Here is a 20,479-nt window from a genome sequence, read left to right as displayed (position 1 = left end):
CCTTAATTTCGGATTTCCAGCCTCCGAACCCGGGAGAGAACCACATGCTGTCTTGTGCCTAACAGCACGTGGTCCCTGGGACAACAGTTTGCATGGCGTCCGATTGTCCCCACGTGCTGGGCTAGAACCGCGGGGCAGACTGGCTTACCGTCCAGGGCCCTGTGGACATGCGGCCTCATGGGGACCACGGGAGCGGGGTCTCAAGCCCACCTTGCTCTGGGGGGCAGGGGCTCTGTGCAAGATGGATGCACCTGGGAAGCCCGGTGGCTCCGAGGTGTGTGGGGCACAACCGTGCGCCTCTGGACCCCGTGTTCCTGCCGGTGGGCCACTGACGGATACCCGTTGAACGATTTAAACGTTATACTTGGTTAAAATAACTTGTCATTTTCCCCGTGATCAGAACATAGTCCAGCAACCACGCGACAGACAGCAAACACGCAGGCAAGGAGATCCGTCGCCATAACCCCACCCCCGTGCCCTGCTGTGTCTCGTGCCCGCTGTCAAGATGTGAACGACTTATTCTGAGACAACCGCCAGTTCCCATGTAGTTTGTAGGGACCAAGACAGATCCCGTGTGCATCACCTGTAGAGGAAATTTGGCAAGTCGGACTTTGAGTCAGACACCTGTGTGCTGAGGAAGACCCCATAGAGAAGGTGAAAAGCAAGCTACAGAGGTAATATTTACCCAGCATGCATCCGGTGAGCACTGGTACCTAGCACACATGAAGAGCAGGAAGAAAAAAGCGTGTGATACCACACGCTCGGAGCTAACGCCTGCCGAAACCAGAATGTCACAGCTAGGACGTGGACACAGACACAGCCGGGGTGCCAAGCCGCCGAGCCACCGCCCGCCCCGCCATCACACCCCCGACTCATCTGTCCTCCATTTCTGCACTCATGTCGTCTCGAGAACATCCTATAAATGGAATCCGACAGCACAGAGTCGCTGGGGTTGCCTTTTTCTCATTCAGTTTAACTCTCCGGAGACTCACCCGGGTCGTGGCGCGTAGCAGTCACCTGTCCTTCTCACTGCTGAGTCATGTCCCACGCGGTGACTGCACCACTGTTCGGGCAGACGCCCCTCGGAGGATGTCTGGGTGTTCCCAGCTCCTGGCCCTTCTGCCATAAAGCTGCCGTGAACGCTCACGTGCAGGGTTCTGTGTGGACACAAGTCTTCATTTCTCCGAGACACACGCCCAGGAGCGCACATGCTGAGTCACGGGGTGGTTCTGTGTTTAGTTTTTTAAGAAACTGCCCCACTGTTTTCCAGCTTGGTGGTCCCATCCTGGGCTCCCATGTATGAGGGATCCGCGCATGGGGGGGTCCGGCTTCTCCGCATCCTCGGCAGCACTTGGTGGTGTCGCTGTGTCTTATTTGGGCCACTGTTGTAGGCGTGCAGTGACCTGTCATTGGGGTTGGATTCGCATTTCCCTAACGGCCAGTGAGGCTGAACGACTTTCGTGGGCTCGCCGGTCACCTGCCCGTCATCTGCGGTGAACCGTCCCTCTGTGTCCTTGACCTGCTTCCTACACAGAGCGTTGTTTTCTTCCTGCTCTTCATGTGTGCTAGGTACCAGTGCTCACCGGATGCATGCTGGGTAAATATTACCTCTGTAGCTTGCTTTTCACCTTCTCTATGGGGTCTTCCTCAGCACACAGGTGTCTGACTCAAAGTCCGACTTGCCAAATTTCCTCTACAGGTGATGCTTTCAGCGTCCACTCTATGAATGCTTGGCCTAGCCCTAGATCTGCATATTTTCTATCTCTTTTCCAAAGGACTGATAGTTTTCGGCTTTCCATTGACCTCTGTGGTCCATTCTGAGCTGATCTTGTATCAGGTGTGAGGTTCCAGCCGAGGCTCATTTTTACTGACAGTTCGTTTGCTGAGGACCGTCCTCCCTCCCCTGAGATGCTTTCGCTCCTGTGTCAAAATCAGCTGTACACTTCTATGTGGGTCTATTTCTGGGTTCTCTATCAGCTCTTATTTTTAAATCTCGGATCTTACAGAACTTGGCCCCCGCCCCAGATCCAGCTAGTTCTGCACACAGCTTGGCCTGTGCGTGAGGGCGGGTGGGTGTGACTTGTGTGTCAGTGTGAGTGCTTACGAGTGTGTGAACACGTGGTGAGGGTGTGTCCGAATTTCTGTAGTCAGTGTGTGAGAATGTGTGTGTGAGCGTTCATGAGTGTGCGTCCACCCCCCATCCAAGCTCCCAAGCTCTCCCCGCCTCCATGAGGAAGCCAGCAGTCCTTCTGGATAGGGGAGTGTGCCGGGAGGCCTCTCTTGCGAGAGCATCTTTTGGTCACTCCAGCGACCCCGTGCAATCAAGGCTGGGGACCACTGGGGCAGTGGGGCTGACTGGCCTGTCCTGCCCTGGCTTCAGCTAGGGACTCAGCAGATGGACCATGTTGCCCAGATGGAAGGCTCTAGGGGGCAGCAGATGGCCATTTTTCCTGGAAGTCCGTGCTAGAACTTGGGCAGCAGGTGGGTCCACTCTAAGGGTCCAGGGGCCCCCCCTGGGGAGGGGGCATCGTCCTGCCGCCACACCAAGCTGTGTCAGATGCCCAACTGCCACCCCGGGGCCACCCCCGAGGCCCCGAGCATGAATGTCAGGACCAGGACCAGCACAGGGGACCACAGACCAGGCAATGTCCATGCGGAGCTCTGTCACCTGTTACTGTGTGGCCTCGGGCGAGCCACTGCACCTCTCTGAGCCAGGGTTTCCCAGCTGGGCACATGGGCACTCACACATACAGCTCTGTGCCCTCTGGCCTCAGTCTCCCTGTCTGCATGACAGCAGACATCAAAGACCTCTGTCATCATCTGGGCACCATATTTGGAAGGACGTGTGCTAAACAATGCACACACAGTTATAAAGCTGAACTCGCTTCATTCGGCATATTTGTTAACCAAAGATCCGAGCATCCAACGGAGCCCCGTGCACAGACGGCCGGTGGTCCCGGGGCGGGTCTCCCTCCGGTGGGAGCTGGCTTCTCCTCTGTGCCATTCCTTCACTTTGACTTTCCTGCATGTCAGTAAGATTTTCTGATTTTTGTTTTTGGATGCTCTACAGGGAGTTTGCTATTTCTATAATCAGAAAAATAAGCATGCTGTATATTAATTTTAAAAGACTAGAAGAAAATACAAAACTTCGCAGTTGTTACCTTGGGGCGGAACAGGGTTTTTGGTGATATTTATATTCTTGACATTTTAGGTGTTTTTCAAATGTTATACCATGAGTATAAATTCTTTTTTTAAGTCAGAAGAATACGTAACACTTGCACTAAAGAGAAAAAGAGAGAAAGTAGAAGACTGGGAGGGAATTTACATATTCGTATATATTATATAGAATTAAATCCATATCTGTCTATCATCTACCTTCAGGATTTATCTTTGGTTCTGGGATTATAAGTAATAGTGTGTGTTGTTTTTTTTAAATTTTCTGCTTTTCTTAAGATTCCAGATTAACTAAATCAATATGATTAGAGGTTTAACAAATTGCCACCCACAGGAACGAATAGATCTTGGAAGCGTCAGAGTCCAGTAAACACACTCCGCCATGCACAGAAGGGTCCCCGCCGCGTGTGCTGGTTGCATGGTGACCCCCCATATTCCATTGTCCTCTGCGGTTTGGATGCTGCTCAGGGCCTGGGGAGGGGGCTTCCGGCCTGCTCTTAACCCCTCAGCTTGGAAAACGCCCGCTTAGATGATTCTGCTCCAAACCACCTGGAAGCGGAGGGGACACCCACTCACCCCCCGTCCCCTGCTTGTCCGGTGGGAGTGGCCCCGTGGGGACAGCACGCCACGCTCACCTGTTCTTGCCGCACCACGAACAGGACGTCCTCTCTGGGCCGCACGGCCACTGCCTCGCCGCGGATGCTGACCTGCAGGCCCCGGGGCGGCGTGAGCGGGCACTGCAGCTGCGAGGGGCTCTGCCGAGGGTCCACTCCGCCCTCACACACGTTGGACACCACCTTCCGGTACCTGCAGCCAGAGGGTGGGTCAGGGTCTGCACAGGCGGCGGGGGAGGGCACGGGCCCCGTGGCCTGGCGGGGACTCGCTGGTGGCAAAGTGTGGCTCCCGGCTGGCGGCCTCCTTACGGATGCCTGGCCTCCTCCTGGCCTCCCGGCCTCCTCCTGGCCCCACCAAGAGCCATTGCTGCCCCGTGTCGGAGCTAAGAGGCCAGGAGAGGTGGGGGGTGGCCAGCCGCTTCCCTGTGCAGTCACAGGACTTACGACAACCCTAACACCTCTTGTGGGCGAGGGTGTGACTGGGCGCAGCCTGAATGCTGGGGCCTCACTGAGAAACGTGCCCAAGAGGGGCCGGGGCTCCCTTCCTCACCACCCGGCTAGAGGACACCTGATCCAGCGACTCCTTCCCACCGCGTATCTGCTGGGGGACGGGCGGACCACATACAGCCTCTGCCCTTGCCAGGCAGACGGCCCAGTGCGGGAGGCAGACTGCGCCATGCTACCCCCCCACATCAAGGTAAAATCACCGCCCACAAGCTCTGGGAATCAGTCCCTGAGAGAGCGGCTTTCAGCTGAAGTCGGAAGGGCGAGCAGGAGAGGGAAGGGCACCCAGGCAGCAGGACCAGCATGGGCAAAGGTCCTGTGGTGGGCAGCTGGAGCCAGAGTGGGGAGCAGGGCTGGGAGGAGGCTGGGCAGGGGTTGGGATGCAGAGACCATGGGCTCTGATGGACCTTTTAGGTTTGCCGGGTGTGGCATCAACTGACTTGCTGATTGTGAAGCTCCCTAAGGCTACACAGGGACCCTGGGTCCATAAAACTCGCATCACTGCCAAAGAGCCTGGCTCTGCCCACCTCCCTGAGCCTGGAGCCCCCTCCTGCCCCCAGAGCTCAGCCACGGAGACACACATTCAGGGGTTTATCATGCAAAACACACTGGATTAATTCAGAAGAAAATACATCTAAGAGCTACCCCCCACGGCACCTTGGTGCCCAGAGTGTGCACATGGTCCGATGTGCAACCCTTCACTCTTGATGTGGGCCCTAGCTCTGACACTCCTGACAAGTGTCCCTGCTTGCCACACCCTAGTGAGTGCACCAGAGAGGCTGCTGTGGCTGATGGCTGGAGGGATGATGAGTGAATGATGGATGGAAGAGAGATGGATGGATGGATGGATGGATGGATGGATGGATGGATGGATAATGGGTGAATGATGGATGGAAGGAAGATGGATGGATGGATGGATGGATGGATGGATGGATGGATGGAAGGGGGAATAGATGGATGGATGGATGATGGGTGAATGATAGATGGAAGGATGAAGGAGGGAGGGAGGGAGGGATGATGGGTGAATGATGGAAGAATGGATGGATGGATGATGGATGGATGGAGATGGGTGAATGATGTAAGGATGAAGGATGGATGGAGGGATGATGGGTGAATGATGGGTGGAAGGATGAAGGATGGATGGATAGATGGGTGAATGATGGATGAAAGGATGGATGGATGATGGATGGATGGATGATGGGTGAAAGATGGATGGAAGGATGAAGGATGGTTGGAGGGATAGATGATGGGTGAAGGATGGATGGATGGATGTTGGATGGATGGTGGGTGAGTGCTGGAAGGATGACGGATGGATGGACAGATGGATGGACGGATGGAGGGATGGATGGAATTTACGCTGCTGAGGCCAAAACCTGCAACATCTGGTCCTGCTTCCTAAGCTCTGCCCCTGCCCCTTCCCCAGGGGAAGTAATGGGGATTTTCTAAAAAGTCCACTGATGTTTTCTCCCCTCTCAACACTGCCTCAAAGGGCAACAGAGACCTTAAGATAGAGCATCTTGGGACCTCCTGAAGCTGTGGGTTCACAGCTTCATATACCTGATGCTTTCGCTCTTTGTTCAGAGCCAGCTCAAAGCACACTCTGTCCCTGATGCTGCCCATGTGGGCTCAGATTCAGCCCGTGCAGGGTCGGTGCCTGGGGTGACTCTCAGGAGCCCAGCCAATAGGGCGTCGTTGGTTGACTTCTCTTTCCGCGACTCTGCCCCCAGAGCGGCGCGAGGAGGCGCGAGCCGCACTCACCCAAGGCTGCTGCTGTAGGTCTGGCCCAGGACACAGTCGTCTGGCGGGGACAGGGGGTTAAACCAGAAGCTAGCAAAGCACTTGCTGGCATCAGACTCCGAGGCGGGGGAGCGCTCAAATCCGTAGTCACTGTTGGAGGGCAGAAGAGCGGTCAGAAGACAGGTTTGGGTGGGGATGGGAGCTGGTCTGGGGCGGGGGCCTCACAGCAAGGGCCCGCGATGCATCTGTTTGTGGGGACACACAGCCCCGTCCAGCCTGAAAATCAGGGTTACATTCCAGGTGAGAAGAGTTGCAGAGGGGATTCTGGGAATTCCCAGGAGAGCCCGGAGCCCAGCCCAGATATCCTGGAGGGCTGCTTGGAGGAGGTGCACTGAATCTCAAAGGAAGGCAGTGGACAGCCAGGGGGAAGAGAGGGGAGGGGCACTGCACAAGGGGCCCCTTCAACGCTGGTGAGGGAGGTACAGGTGGAGGCATTGGGCACGTAAGGGGGAGCAGGAGGGCAAGGGTTGAGGATGGCTAGGGAGGCAGGTGACGGCCAGAGGCTTCGTGAACCAGGCTCTGGAACTCGGAGAAGGGCTGGGTGGGCACCGCTTGCCCCCAGGACACCCTCCCCGGTTCCTAGCGCCCCTCCCCGCTGTGAGCAGGCCACTGTGATGGCTGTGCCCACGTGCCCTTGAGTTCCCCGACGATCCTCCCGGGAGCGCCCTGGGCTTCGTGCCTGGCTCTAAGGCACAGAATAAGGCGGCAGGAGGACTGTGAGTCTGAGACCCGCGCTGGGCGGCAGCTGCCGGCTCGTGAAGCTGCTCAGGGCGCCCCGGAGGCCCGTGGCTGGCGCGGTCCTCACCAGAGGAAGTCCGACTCCCGGCACCTGCACACCCGGGACTCGAGCGCCGACGTGAAGCTCCGTCCCTTGATGCACCAGGACGTGGACTTTCTCTTCCGGAAACTTCTCTGCTGGCCCATGATGCAGCGGTCGCCCTGCAGCGGGAACATGGGGTGAAGAGCCGGCCGAGAAGGGTCGACTGCCCTCCGGTGGCTTGGACTGCTGCTTTTGCCCGTCCCCGAAAATAGCCGATTCTCAACCCCCAGGCAGCCGCGTGGGGCAGGGGGTGAGTCCCCTTTCCCAGATGGGGAAACCGAGGCCCAGAAGACAAAGTGGCGTGCCTGAGGTCAAGCTGGGGCAGCCCCCCTCCCATCCCGACCCACAAGCATCCATTGAGCACCCACTGTGTACACGCTCCCCCTGGCCCTGAGGGGTCACAGTGCTGCTGGAACCCAGGTCGCTGTTATGTTTCTCCTCGTCCCCAGGGTGGACGCCCTGTGCAGGAGCTTGGAGGAGCCATGGCCCACGGGGCGCATGTGGACACACAGCAGGTCCTCGGCGTGCACTCGCAGCAGCCCCCGCCCAGCCCCACAACGGGGACAGTGACAGGAGCAGGGACCCCAGCAATTCCAGAGCCCCACATTCTGAAACCTTGAGCCTCCTCATCACAACTTCGGCAGCACAATCTGGTCTGCACTGCAGGTGGGCTGCTTCCAGCCCTTATTTATTTCACATAGTGTGACTAGTCTACCTTTTGTTCTAGAAACATCTATGTGTTTGAGGTTATGGGGCGGGGCTGCCATAACCCCCCGGGGCTGTTAAGTAATCTATGACACAGGCCTGTGTTGCCCACCTACCATGTCACAAGCCCCGGACCCCGAGCACACTGGACTGCACAGTGGGGTCAGGGCGCATGGCCCCGTGCCCCTGAGCGTGGCGGCAGACCCAAGCCCAGAGCAGCCCAGACACCAAGAAGTGGCCAGAAAATCCAGCAGAAGGACCGGACGTGTCAGGGCCGCCGGGGTTCTGGGAAGCCCTGTTGGAGGTGAGGCTCCTGGTGCCGCGCAGGAAGGGGGATGCACAGGCAGGGAAAGCTGCCCTGCCCCCCAGCCCGGGCCCCGGCCCACCTTCAGGTCGGTGAGGTCCCAGGAGCCGTAGTCCTCCTCCCTGCATGGCCTGGAGAATGAGGGCCGGAAGTCCACCTTGACCAGCTCCCAGTCGGACCGGAAGCTGATGTGGCCGAAGACGCTGGGGAGAGAAGAGGAGGGAAGGAAAATCACCTTAGCCTGGCCTGCTTCATGGTGCGAACCACTTCCCCTTGGGGCCTCAGCGCCCCCTCCTCACGGGCCCAGTGGCAGCTCTCCTGGCCTCTCCTAGAGTCCCGCCCCCACCCCCACACTGTGCCCAGCCGGCTGCAGGCGTGTGGTCCTGGTGGTGGTGTCTCCATGAGGATCACACACTGTCTGAGGCTCATGGATCGCACGGGTGGGGGTCTCCCCCCACAACCCCCTCAATGCATGAGGAAGTGGGCGCAGTCGTGTCAGGAGCCCGGGCCTCCCAGTTGCCACCCGGGCCCTTCCATAGCCTTCCACGGTCCTTGCTTCTGTTCCGCAGAATGTCGGGGGGGTCAGCTGGACGCGGGGTGATTCTCCCGCCTCAGTCAGCATCACTGCACTGGGGTCTGACCCGCGGACACCCAGGTCGGCCTCACCGTGCCGGAACCCTGCACCACGAACACCCAGCTCTGCAGAGCTGGGCCACCGGCTGTTTTTCCAGGCACAACCAGCAATCCAAAGAGAGGTAACGAGTCATCATACAGGCTCACAGCGGCAGGACCTCAGCCTGTGCTCACCTCCTGCTCACCATGTGGCCCCAGCCTGGGTGAGTGGAGGAAGCAGGGGAATGGAGCACCATGGGGGCTCTTGAAAGGCCAGCCGTGTACAGGGCACCCATGATGTGCTGGGGGTTCCATCTATGCTGTCTGGTCTAACCCCCACCACAGCCTCGTGAGACAAGTCCACCCCTATTTTACAGAAAGGAAGACTGAGGCACAGAGACGCTAAGTAATTTGACCCAGGCCACACAACTTGTTTGGGCCATTTCCTCTTCCTCAGCATGCAGCAGTCATTTGCTGAACACCTACCATGTACCCAGATCCCTCCCTCTCTGCAAGGACTGCTATTTCAGGGGCTCCAAAAACCACCACAGAAGAGGGGCTCAGCCAACATGTCCTTGGTCCTTCCCGAGTCCAACCTGCAGCATTCCAGACATATCACCAGAGGTTGAGCATCTGGGTAGAGGAGGTGATACCCCCTGCTGTACTCAGTCCCCTTCCAAGCATGTTGACAGGGACAGGATACTTGGGGAAGGACAATCAGGATCCGAAAGGATCCTAACCCCATTCTAGGATGATAGGTCACCTGGCTCATTCTGTTTTCTAGGGGACATGATGGCTGGCTCTGAATGTCCGAGGCTGATATCTGAAGAGGAGATTTGCTTTCATGGGACATCTCTGAGCCAGGTAGGCCTGGGTTGATGCCCCATCTCCTATGTCTGTGACCTTGGGCAGGCTCACTCCCTCTGTGTACCCCAGTTTCCTTGGCTTTAAAATGGGGACGATAGTTCTGGCCTTTCAGGATTGATGGCGGATTAGCAATGGTCTGTGTGGGGCGCCGGCACAGATTAGGAGCTTCATCCACATGCACACGCAACAATTTCTCTGCTCCCCAAAACAGTCCCACGAAGTAGATACTGTTATCTTTATTTTGCAGATGAAATCCCCCGCCTCTGCAGGCTGGCCATGGGCCTCCTCGGGTTCTCAAGGCCCCTGAGCCTCCCTCTCTCTCAGCCTTGACCTGCCCCTGTGGTCAGCCTTGTGTCCCGTCTCCCAAACAAAGCCCGCTGGGTTGGTTACAGAAACAGAGAGTGAGGGTCTTATCTCGATAGGGACACTCTTTAGGGAGCACTTAGGGCGCCCCCAAGGCAGAGCAGGCCTGTCCCCCTCCTGTAAAGCACGTTATCCTGAGAACAGCAAGTGCGCATTGGACACGTACTGACCTACTGACTGTGTGTGAGGCACTGGGTCGGCGTCTCATCTTCTCCTTTCCCAAACCCGTGAGGAATATACTGCTGTCATTCCCATTTTACAGACAAGGAAACTGAGGCTGACAAGGGACCCGCCGAGGACAGCGCAGCCAAGGCCGCTGCCTCCTAAAGCCCCAGCTGAAATGCAGAAATATCTGTCACCTGGTTCATTCTGAGTTTTAGGAAGAACATGCCAAAGGCAGCCCGCGGATCACCTCACAGTTAATAGGAGAGAAGGGGCCAGGCGGGGCAGGGTGGGCCAGGAGCCCCCTGCCCCGTAAACAGCCCCCCGACCCTGGGCGTGGCACGGGAGGGGAGGGTGGGCCTCGGTGACCCAGCCTGGGGGACACATCCTGAAAGGCGGTGGTGGTCACCTGTGACATGACCTTTGGGTAGATTTGGATAAAAAATCACCTGAGAAGATGTTCTCAACTGTGCAGGAAACAGGACAGCAGGGGAGAGACACAGACAGACAGAGACATGGAGAGGGAGAGAGAGACACAGAGAGACAGAGACACGGAGAGGGAGAGAGGAAGGAGCGGGCGGGGGGGGAAGGCCGCCGGGTCCCAGCGAGGACGCGCCCACGGCCCAGAGACATACACGTTTTGTTCTAGCGTGCCCGTGTGTCCCCTCTTGGGCCGTATGACTGGCTCCCGTGTCACCTGGGATTTGAACAGCGTGTGGAGACGCAGCTCCGGGAAGGAGGAACTGTCCTCCTTTAAAACCTTAAAAGGTTATAGCACCTGCTTTTTCTGGGGCCAAACCCAGCCCTGGTGCTGTGACACATAGGACCAGGGGCTTGGCTCCAAGCCCAATGCTCTGGGGTAGAAAGTGTCCCCATTCCTCAGCTGGGGAAGCTGAGGCCTCTGGCCCGGTGGGCTCATCACCCTCCGTGCTGGCATTTTTGCTCGATGGACACCAGCCTGCTCGCCACACCGTAGACAGCCCTGAGTTGGACCCCAGGCTGGAGCCCTCCCTCCCCTGCCCACACACGCTGACACCCTGCTGCAGCCCCAGGAGGAACCGGCCCTCCCATCTCAGACCCGAGCCTGCGGCAGCATGAGGCCCACACAGATACACAGAGCCATACGGGACATAACACGTCCCCAGGCAGGGGCACGGCAGCGACTGGGTGTCCAGGGGAAGCGCCCCAGCCAGGGTCTCTAGGACGACATCACCGGGTCCCCTCCATCTCCAGTTCTGGGGACCATGCCGAGCTGAGGTGATAGGGGCCCCTTGCCCACCACTCCCTCGGTGCAGAACTGTTGAGATTTTAGCACCTCTAGAAAGGGGGGGGGCAATACATCCTTCCGTGGACATTTCTTATGAGGACAAAATGAGATGACATATCAAAATGGACCCGTAACATGCAGCAGGTGCTCAGCAAGGCGTCCCCAGGGCCCTTGTCCAAGGGACCATACTGCTGAAGAGGCAGGGAGGACACCAGGCTGCCTCCGTCCTGGTGGCAGGGAAGGCCCCCCGGGGAGGGGACACTAAGCTGAATTTCAGTCTGCAGGGAATTCAGACGGCTGCCTGCCCCTGTCGTCTCAAACGTCCGAGGGAGGAGCCCACACTCACTGTTTCCCCGTCCTGCCCCGCGCCATCTGCAGCCCCCAGAAGCCTAGGAGGTGGGCACCAAAGTGGGGGTGGTCAGCAGTGGTCAGCGGAGGTTGGCTGTCCAGGCTGCGCTCCCAGCCCCACCCAGGCACCAGAGCAGCTCAGGGTTCCCTTCCCCCAGTGTCCCCACTAATGAAGGTTTCTTGCCAATTTGGGTTTAAGGCTGGGGGCTCATCCACGTGGATCTCGGAGGGGGGCAGTCAGAGGTGCGAGCCCCTCGCCCAGCATGGCCGATGGCAGAGCCGACAGGGCCGCGGTGTGGAGGCCCACGGGGAGCTGGGAGGGCACACAGCAGTGTGAGTCCCTTAACCAGGTGCTTCTTGCCGGGGCCCTGCCAGGGAATGGCTCCCAGGCAAGAAAGCCGTGCCCGCCGCAGGGCACACGGCCATCCCAGGCCGGGCCTGCGGGGAGAGGGGTCCCACTGCTGACCACTGTCCTGGCCAGGCCGGTCGGCTCCCGGAGAGATGGCGCCAGACAGGCAGACCGTCCGCATCCTGATGGGGGGCAAGCAGCCGCTCCTTCCCCACCCCACCGGTGGGCCCTGGGACACCAGCATCGTTCACACTAGCGAGGAAGGGGGCCACTCTTTACTTAAGTTTGAGGTCCGCCCACCGGACCACCAGCTCTGAGGGTCCTCGGGGTCCTCGGTGCCCAGGACAGCGGGCGGCATGTTGCAGGCCATGCTGGAGAGTCTGAGAGCCGCTGGCCTCCACGGCCTCTGCTGTGGTGTGGAGCCGGGAGCCCCGGTCAGCGGGGGAGGCGCAGTCCTTCCCCCGCCCGTCCGGGCCTTCGGGAAGCTTCCGCCCAGTCGGCCCAGAGAAAGAGCAAGCAGAGAGGCTGACCGCTCGCAGAGACAGGGAGGCCGCAGTGCAGCACCCCCTACCACCAGCGGCCCCCGGCCTAGCGGAGCAGGGAAGGTTGTGGGGCCCTGTGATGGCTTCCGGGGGCTGCCCCGGCCACTTCCACAAACTGAGGGCTGCGAACAACAGAAACTTATTTTCTCCCAGTCCTAGAAGCCATGAATTTGAAATGCAGGTGTTCACAGGGCAGGGCCCCGTCCACAGGCTCTAGGGGAGGGTCCTTCCTGCCTCTTCCAGCTCCCGGGGCTCCCGGAACTCCTCGGATTGTGCCCCCGCCTCCAGTCTCCACCTCGGGTCACTCTCTCCCCATGTCTGTCTGCATCCCTCCCCTTCTTATAAGGACGTTGGATTAGGGTCCCCCCCCCCCCACGGCAGTGTGACCTCATCCTGACTGATCGCATCTGCAAAGACCCTGCTTCCCAATAAAGTCATGGGTTCTGGGTACATGTGCATTCTGGGAAACATGGTCTCCCCAGTACAAGCATCATCAGTAAAAGGCAGGCTGTGCCAAGTGTGGCCAGGCATACAGAGAATCAGCAGAGCTGTTAGAAATGCAGAGTCTCAGGCCCCACCCTGGCCCGCAGATCAGCCTGAACAAGCCCCCAGGAGGGCGGATTGGCCAGGAAGGAGCCTTCCACAGCTGGACCCCCCTCTCCCCAGTGTCTGGGGAGTGCAGTCGAGCCCCGTGCACCCTGTTTCAACTCCCGCCCTCTCAGATCCCAAGAAGGATGCCCCTGTGCCCCCTCCTCACCGTGCCCAGGGCAGCATTTGGCCCGGAGTGAGGCCTGGCTCCCCCTGCGAGTTGGCAAGAGGCCTCGGGCTCAGGGGCCCAGAGCTGCAACCTCAGAGCCCAGCCTGCCCCGGCCACAGCCTGGCTCTGCCCTGCATGGGCCCTCCCTGCGCAGCGGGCCTGGGAGCCCTTCCAGGGGCCAGGAGCTCATAATAATAATGGTGACGATGATGGTGAGGAAAGCTCCCAAGGCCGCTTCGGGCAGTGGGCCAGAGCCGCCCTTGACTTGGTTCCAGCCCTCACCACCTAGGTGATCCTGGGCAGGTGACGGATGTCCCAGGCGTGGCAGGGGCCAGTGGACAGGAGGACACGAGGAGGCAGGTGTGAGGTTGGAGAGGAGAGTGAGGAAGACGGGAAGGAGGCGGGGAGGCCAGTGCTGAGCGCACCTCGGAGCAGCAAGGCCATCTGCCCGCCCGCCTCCTGTGGGCACTCACGTCATGACCAGCGTCTCGTCCCCCGGCTCACTCAGCAGCCCATCCACAAACACGGAGGTGCTGGTGAAGTTGTGTGTGCTCCAGGTGAGGCCCTCGTCCACACTGAACCTGCCGAGAGAAGGGGCGTCACCACCGCAGGCAGGTGGGAGCACGGCCCGTGTCCCAGACCTGCTGCCCTCCTGGATCCAGCCCTGCAAGAGCCCCGGCGCCAGCGCTGCCCAGCTGAGGGGGCTGGGGGCCCACAGCAGCCGCCCGCCGGCACCGAGTGGCCTCCGCATCTCCTTAGTAACACTACAGCCAAGGAGTTTTGGGCGGGTTGTCTAGGTACCGCGACGCTGCTTTGCAGCCCCTGGACTGCAGTTATCTGGACCTTGGAACATCCAGGTCAGCCCCACACAATGCCTGAGCCTAGCGCAGGGGTTGCCAGGCCAGGGACAGAAGTTTACTGCCTCCCAAAGGCATCATATCACGGTGTCCCCAGGTCGTAGTGCAGAAAACTCTTTTTCAGACTAAAGTGATATTGGCTTCCCGGCAGCTCCCCCAGCTCTGCCTTCTGAGTCCAGAGTTCACACCTGCCCTCACTTCCCCACAACGGCCCTTCAGATGTCTGAAGCTGATCCAAACGCCCTCTCACCCGGGCACATCCCTCTGGCTTCCTTGCCTGGCCCTGCCTCCTCCAGCTGACTAACTTGTTGATGCTTGAACGTCACCTCCTCTGGGAAGTCCTCCCTCCAGCCCCCCGACCATGCTGTGCTGTTATTCCCTGTTTCCCTGTGTCCCCCTGCCTGGCCTGGAACAGCTCCCAGGTGGAGGAGCCCTGACTACCCTGCCCCCGCCCCCCATGCCGGGCCCGCATGGCGTTACTTGAGGATCTTCAAGGGGATGGAGGTGTCCTTGATAGCTGCGATCACGCCACCGTGGTCCAGGTAGAGGACGTGGTGCTCTTCCTCAAACACCTGCAGAGGGGGCAGGTGACACTCTGAGGGCAGGTCACTCTCTGGGGGCAGAGGTGTCAACACACAGGCTGGGGGCCACCAGCAGAGGCCAGCTCCCCGAGGCAGGGCCAGCCTGAGGGCTCCCCGTGTCCCCCAGGCCCTCCCCATGCTCTCCCACGCCACCCAGACTCAGTGCGCGAGGGATGAGTGAATGAGCATGGCAGTTTCTAGACCACTGGCATGAGAACGTTGCAAATAAATGCCACAGGCAGCCCTCTGCACAGGAAAAGCCCGCACACCAATATGGCAGACGATGTGAAGGTGAGAAAGAAATCATGGAAGTCAGCAAACCTCTATTTGACTACCCAGCAGGTGTGCCGCCTCCTCCAGGAAGCCCTCCCTGAAGCCAGGCTGGGTGGGGAGTGTCTCTGGGCTCTGGGCATGAGCACTTACTACACTATTTGTCATGGTCTCCTCCAGCCAGGGAGCTCCTCCCAGGCAGGGCCTGCCTCTGAGTCCTCTTTTGTGGCCCAGCACGGCTCAGCTCAGAGAGCCGAGGGTGCCTGTGCTCGGGGAGTGTGTGGGGATGAATGAATGAATGAGTAAGGGAGTGAATGAATGAACTGTCACTGTCCCCCGGACAGGGCTCACACAGGAGGAGACACCTCTGGTGGCCCTGGGATCGGTGCTCCAGGTCCTCTCTGTTTGGGTGCTGGAGTCCAGGGGGAGAGATGAAAGTCTGGGCCCAGGAATCCTGGGATGCTGGGGGGCGACAGACCAGAGGGGCAGAAGCCCACCGAGGAAAATGAATTCCCAAACAGCCGGGCTTCTCCTCCAGGAAAGAGTGAGCTCCCTGTCCCAGGGAATATCCAAGGAGAAGCTAGTCTCCTCTCCGGGACCCCTGGGCTGCCAGGCACAGCGTTAGAACCACGCTGGGTCCTCGTGCTGTGCAGGGGGCGCCTCGCAGCAAACGCATCTGTCTCCCTGCGCCCGCAGGGCTCTGTTGTTGGCTCTGTTGCTTTGAACTTGCAGAGGCCTCTGGCCGCACCATGGGAACCCTCATTCCTGCTCCACTGGGGGCCTACTCCTCTTTCTTTCCGGGGTGATCAGGCCGTTGGGCGGCGGGGTGTGGCAATGAAACCACACACGTGGGTTCTCAGAGCCTGGTTGTCCCAGAGCCCCAGGCCCGGGCCTCCCGCCCTCTGGCACAGCTCTGTGCACACACGGCTGGGGGCTCCTCCCCAGAGGACAGGCAGGGGCAGTGACCATGCCCCCTCACCCCAAAGATGGGGTGCCTCCCAGCCACCCCAGGGCACCCAAGAGCGACTCTACTCTCATTAGCCTGGGACTCTGCAAGAGGGGACTCAGGTCTGACCCCCACCAACAAGTCATTCTGTGGCTTGATCAGCCCCTGGGCAGCAGGGCCCAGGGGCAGGTAGCCTCCCCTTCCCATCTCTCCACTCACCCCCCACCTCCCCACACCCCAGGCTCCGAGGGGACTCCTTGAATGTTTTCTGGTTTGTTCTTTTTATCATCCTAGGGAGCTCATGTTTTTAAAAGGTTATGTCCATTAAGCAGGACACACATTGCCATTTGTAATTCATATTCTGAGAACTCTCCTCTCAGACACATGTTATTACATCCTTGACAATCTGCCCGCGCTCAGCAGGCTGCCCTGCCTTGGGTGACTGTCCCAGCCTGTCCTCTGTCCCCTCCTCCTCTGCACTCAGGCATGCAGCGCCCCTCCTCTCCTCCCCCGACTCCGGCGCCCCCACCCGCACCCAGCAACGCCAGGCCCCCGTCCGCACTGGAACCAATATTCCCCCATCCAATTCCCTCATTCCCAAGCGTGGAATCCCAGCAAATCTGGACTACAGGGGCCACTGTGAGTGTTTTACAGTCGGTTTCTAGAAAATTAGAACACCTTGTCTGTTTCACCCTGGCCTACTTAATCTAACGGGGGGCACGTTTCCCTAATAAACGGACAGATGGTGACCTTTCAGGAAGTTTAGGCATGTTTCACGGGTTTTAGGGAAATAGAAACATTCTAACACAGTAAGTCTCTTTTGCCCTTTTCAAAATTCCTGGTTTCTTGCATATTATTAAAAATGTCAGGGCCTTACACCCAGGCTGCAGGTAAATGGGGTACCTTCGGGGCTAACGTATTTGTCCAGAGCGCGACCTGGGGGAGGGGCTGCAAGTGGGGCCTCAGACACATATAACCTGCCCCAGAGCAGAGCTCCTGACACTGGAAGGGGAGATGCACATCAAAGTTTAGTGCATTTTCTTAAGTGTTAAAAGCAGGGACAGTCACTCCAGGGAGCTGGTGGACCTGATGAGGGCTTTGGGGCTGGAAACAAACAGCAGGTGTAGAGGGAGGCTGGCCTCTCCTGGGGCAGAGCCTGGGCCAGCTCCCAAGCCACGTGACTGCACTGCCCAGGGACGCCGGGGTCCGCAGCCCACAGCCTGCCCTCCAGGCTGGGAATGTCAGCTCCACGTGGGCCTGGCACTGAGGAACCCTGGCAGGTCCAACCATTTCCTGCACAACAGCTTCTCTGCTTTCTTTCTCTTCTCGGGCCCCGCCTCAACCTCGAATCATCCCCCCTGAATGTCTCCCAGGCCCCCCAGCCCAGACTCAGCAAGGCTCCACCCGGCCGGACCCTCCCCCATATTCTCCTTCTCTTCCACGTCTCTGCTCTTCCCCCCAAGAATCGCCCCTGCCGGGAACCTGGGGATCACCCGTGGGTCCCCGCTTCCTGGCCTCAGGGCTCCCAGGAGAGCTCAGCCCCAGCTTCCGAGACCCTGCGTGGCACCCGCCGGGACGGCACCTCCAGCCCCTGCCCTAGCATTTACTCCCATTGCTGAGACCCCCACGGTGACGGGTCTGAGCATGTGAAGATGCGTGTCAGATCTCTAACTCCCCAGCAGTGGCTTGTGAGGCCGACGTTAGCACCAGCTGCAGGGAGCTGTCTGTCCAGCCAGGCCAGCAGGCTGCAGGGGGGAGACCTGTGTCTCGGGACACGTCTGGGAGGGGAGGGCACCAGAGAGTCCAAGCATCAGCGGCGAGTCTCGGCAGAATGGGTGTGTGGGCGGGGGCGCCAGGCGCCCAGCCTCCTTACCTGCCGCCAGGTATGGCCGCAGTCTGACGTGATGTACATTTCTTCTTTATATTCCACCAGCTGCGAGCCCAAGTTACCTGGTCGGGAAGAATAGGGGCAGGGTTGCTCTTAGAATCAGCCCACTTTTGGCCTTACCAAGGTATGTGTCCAGACAGATGCCCACACAGCAGTGATGTGGGCCCTGGGTCTACATCTCCCACACCCAAAGCCGCCCATGCGCACGCCCCCTCTGCATTCCCTTCCCATCTCTCCACCGGTCTCTACACTGACCGGCCTATGGAACCACTGGGCTTGGGCCCTGCATCCTAGTTTGTGCAGGAAGGGATTAACTTTGCAAAGAAAGAGAGCGTCAGGCAGGGCGAGGCACTTGAGGGGTTCACGGGGAGTGAGCAGTTCAAGAACTGTGGAGGGCCAATCAGGGACTGGTGAGGAGGCCATGCTCCAGGTGGGCCGGTGTGGGGTCGTGGCGGTCCCTGACAGGATTTACACTGGGGCAGGACACAGCTGGGTTTGCATTTGGAGCCAGCTCCCCGGGGCTGGGGGCGGGGGAGACCAGAGGTCCAGGGCTGCATGGGAAGTACAGGTGAGAGGCAGGCTAAGCACCCAGGACGTGCTCATTAAATATGTTCAGTGGGTGTTCGCAGGAATGTGAGGTGGGCACCAGACCAACCAGATGGCCAGGACGTCCTTAAGTGGTTCACTTAAGCCCAGTACCAGGCTGGCTGATGGGTCACCACCCTCAAGGCCACTTTCTAGACTCAGACTTAAATCCTGGGGTGGTGCCAGAGTGGGAAGATGACCAGCTCAGTGTCCAAGCCAACCCCAGCCTACAGATGAGGACACTGAAGCCCTTCTGGACTCTAGCCTGGAGCCCCAGAGGCCCCTGCCCTGGGAGACCTGTACGTCACTGGCCATTCGTGGCATTGTTTATGGGGCACTCTCAGGAGTATCTTATCCAGAGTCAAGTTCAGACGTCTTTGGAAAATTCCAAAGGAGATGGACTGTCCTCAAATAGATGAGTGAATGTGAGTTTTAAGCAGAGTGGCAGACGGTTTGTGTACCTGTCATCTTTGTTGAAGTCCAACCAAGCACCAATATGTTCATCCATCCATTCATCCATCCATCCATTATCCATCCAATCCATCCATTCATCCATCCATCCATTATCCATCCATCCATCCATTATCCATCCATCCATTATCTATCCATCCATCCATCCGTTTATCCATCTATCCATCCCATCCATTATCCACCACCCATCATCCATCCATCATCCATCCACCATCCATCCATCCATTATCCATCCATCCACTCATCTCTCCATGCACCCCTCCATCATCCATCAATGCATCCTTCATTAGTTTACCTGTCCATCCACCCACCCATCATCCCTCCATCCCCACATTTCTCGTCATCATCAATCCCACCCACTCGCCCATTCCTGCACTTACTCAACAGCATTTGCTGAGCACCTGCTCTCTGCCCAGCCCCTGTGCTGAGCTGTGGGGGTTCTGAGCTGAATAAACCACAGCCCCGGCTCCCAGAGACCTCTCAACCCAGCTGGGGAAGAAGTGTGCCATGCGACTGCACACAGAGCCAGGATATCTGGAAGCCCAAGGAATCGTGAGTGCAGACAGGGGACAGCTGATGGACCCGGGAAGGAAGGCCATCAAGAGAAGACTCCCGCAGGGAGTGACCTCCAAGCTGGGCCTAGAGAGACAAACGCATGCTGGCCAAGGGAGAAGGAAAGGGCGTGCCAGGTGGAGGGAACGCATGGCAGAGGGAGGGGCGGAGGGGCTGAACTGGGTCCCCTCTCCCCGCCTGGCAAACAAACGGCGCTGAGAGATGGCCATGAATGCAGGCAAGGAGGGAGTTGAATGAATAAATGCCGGCAGACACCCCGGGACGCACGCATGGCACGCGGAGCAGCGCAGCGAATGCTGGCTGTGGTGTCAGCAAGACTCGGCAGGCGAGTTCCCTGTCTGCGATTTCGTGGCGCAGATGTCTGTCTTCTAAGGGACGCTCTCTGTTTTCCTTGCTCTGTCTACCAGAGCTGTCAGGCTGCCAGTCACCCAACAGGCACGGGGGAAAACTAAAGGGAAATTCACAGAATGTGTCCCCAGGCTGTTAGGGCAGAAGGGCCTGAGAAACATGGAGGCGGTGCCCTCATTCTACAGATGGGGAAACTGAGGTCTGGGGGCGACGTGACTAAGGGAGAGGCAGGGAGGCTGCCATGGGCATGCCCTCTCTCTGCAAGGTCTGGCAGCTCGGCTGGGCTCCGTGGTCTCCGTGAGATGGAGTGCAGTGCATGACACCCCTCCAGATCTGCACGGCATGTTCGGGCAGCCAGGAAGTTCATTTTGGGTTTGTGAGGCCTTTGGGCTACGGAAACATTTAAAACTGTGCCTTTGTTATTTTGGTCAAGAATCTGGGGATTCAGCCCATCAGGACAGTGCTTCTGAGGGGCTGAGAGGCAAGAGCGCCCTGTGGGTGTCTGCTCCCCCGGGAGCCTGGGTTGGGTTTCGGGCTTCCTGAGTGACACCTTGCAGGTGGGGCAGGTAATCCCACTCCCCCAGCTCCCGCCTGCTTTCCTGTGAAGACGGGGTAAAGTTCTCAGGGTTGGTGCAGTGATTAGGAGCTCAGTGCCTGGATGGAGGAAAGGTCTGGCCACAAAACGGCTCATCCTCCCTTCCCTCCCATCGGTGGCCTGAGGTCTCCTACCCGCACCGAAGCAGCGGGAGCAGGTGGGGGCTGTCCCAGCGCTGGG

General features: G+C 58.9%; 1 protein-coding gene across 1 annotated transcript in view; it reads right to left on the bottom strand.

Moving 5' to 3' along the window:
• The window catches only part of SORCS2 (sortilin related VPS10 domain containing receptor 2), a gene marked incomplete at its 5' end in the record, with an annotated part of 454,802 nt that overhangs the window by 15,892 nt on the left and 418,431 nt on the right, over window positions 1-20,479 (bottom strand). Inside the window, 7 exons of the mRNA XM_044913028.1 lie at window positions 3,810-3,981; window positions 6,051-6,179; window positions 6,895-7,028; window positions 8,001-8,121; window positions 13,659-13,766; window positions 14,523-14,614; window positions 17,713-17,789. Of these exons, the coding sequence (XP_044768963.1) occupies window positions 3,810-3,981; window positions 6,051-6,179; window positions 6,895-7,028; window positions 8,001-8,121; window positions 13,659-13,766; window positions 14,523-14,614; window positions 17,713-17,789 (833 nt within the window). The remainder of the gene's footprint in view (window positions 1-3,809; window positions 3,982-6,050; window positions 6,180-6,894; window positions 7,029-8,000; window positions 8,122-13,658; window positions 13,767-14,522; window positions 14,615-17,712; window positions 17,790-20,479) is intronic.

The sequence above is a fragment of the Neomonachus schauinslandi genome, chromosome 2, assembly GCF_002201575.2.
Source record: "Neomonachus schauinslandi chromosome 2, ASM220157v2, whole genome shotgun sequence".
Lineage (NCBI taxonomy): Eukaryota > Metazoa > Chordata > Mammalia > Carnivora > Phocidae > Neomonachus > Neomonachus schauinslandi.
The sequence above is the reverse complement of the archived record's forward strand: the minus strand, read 5'-3'. Positions and strand labels throughout refer to the sequence as shown.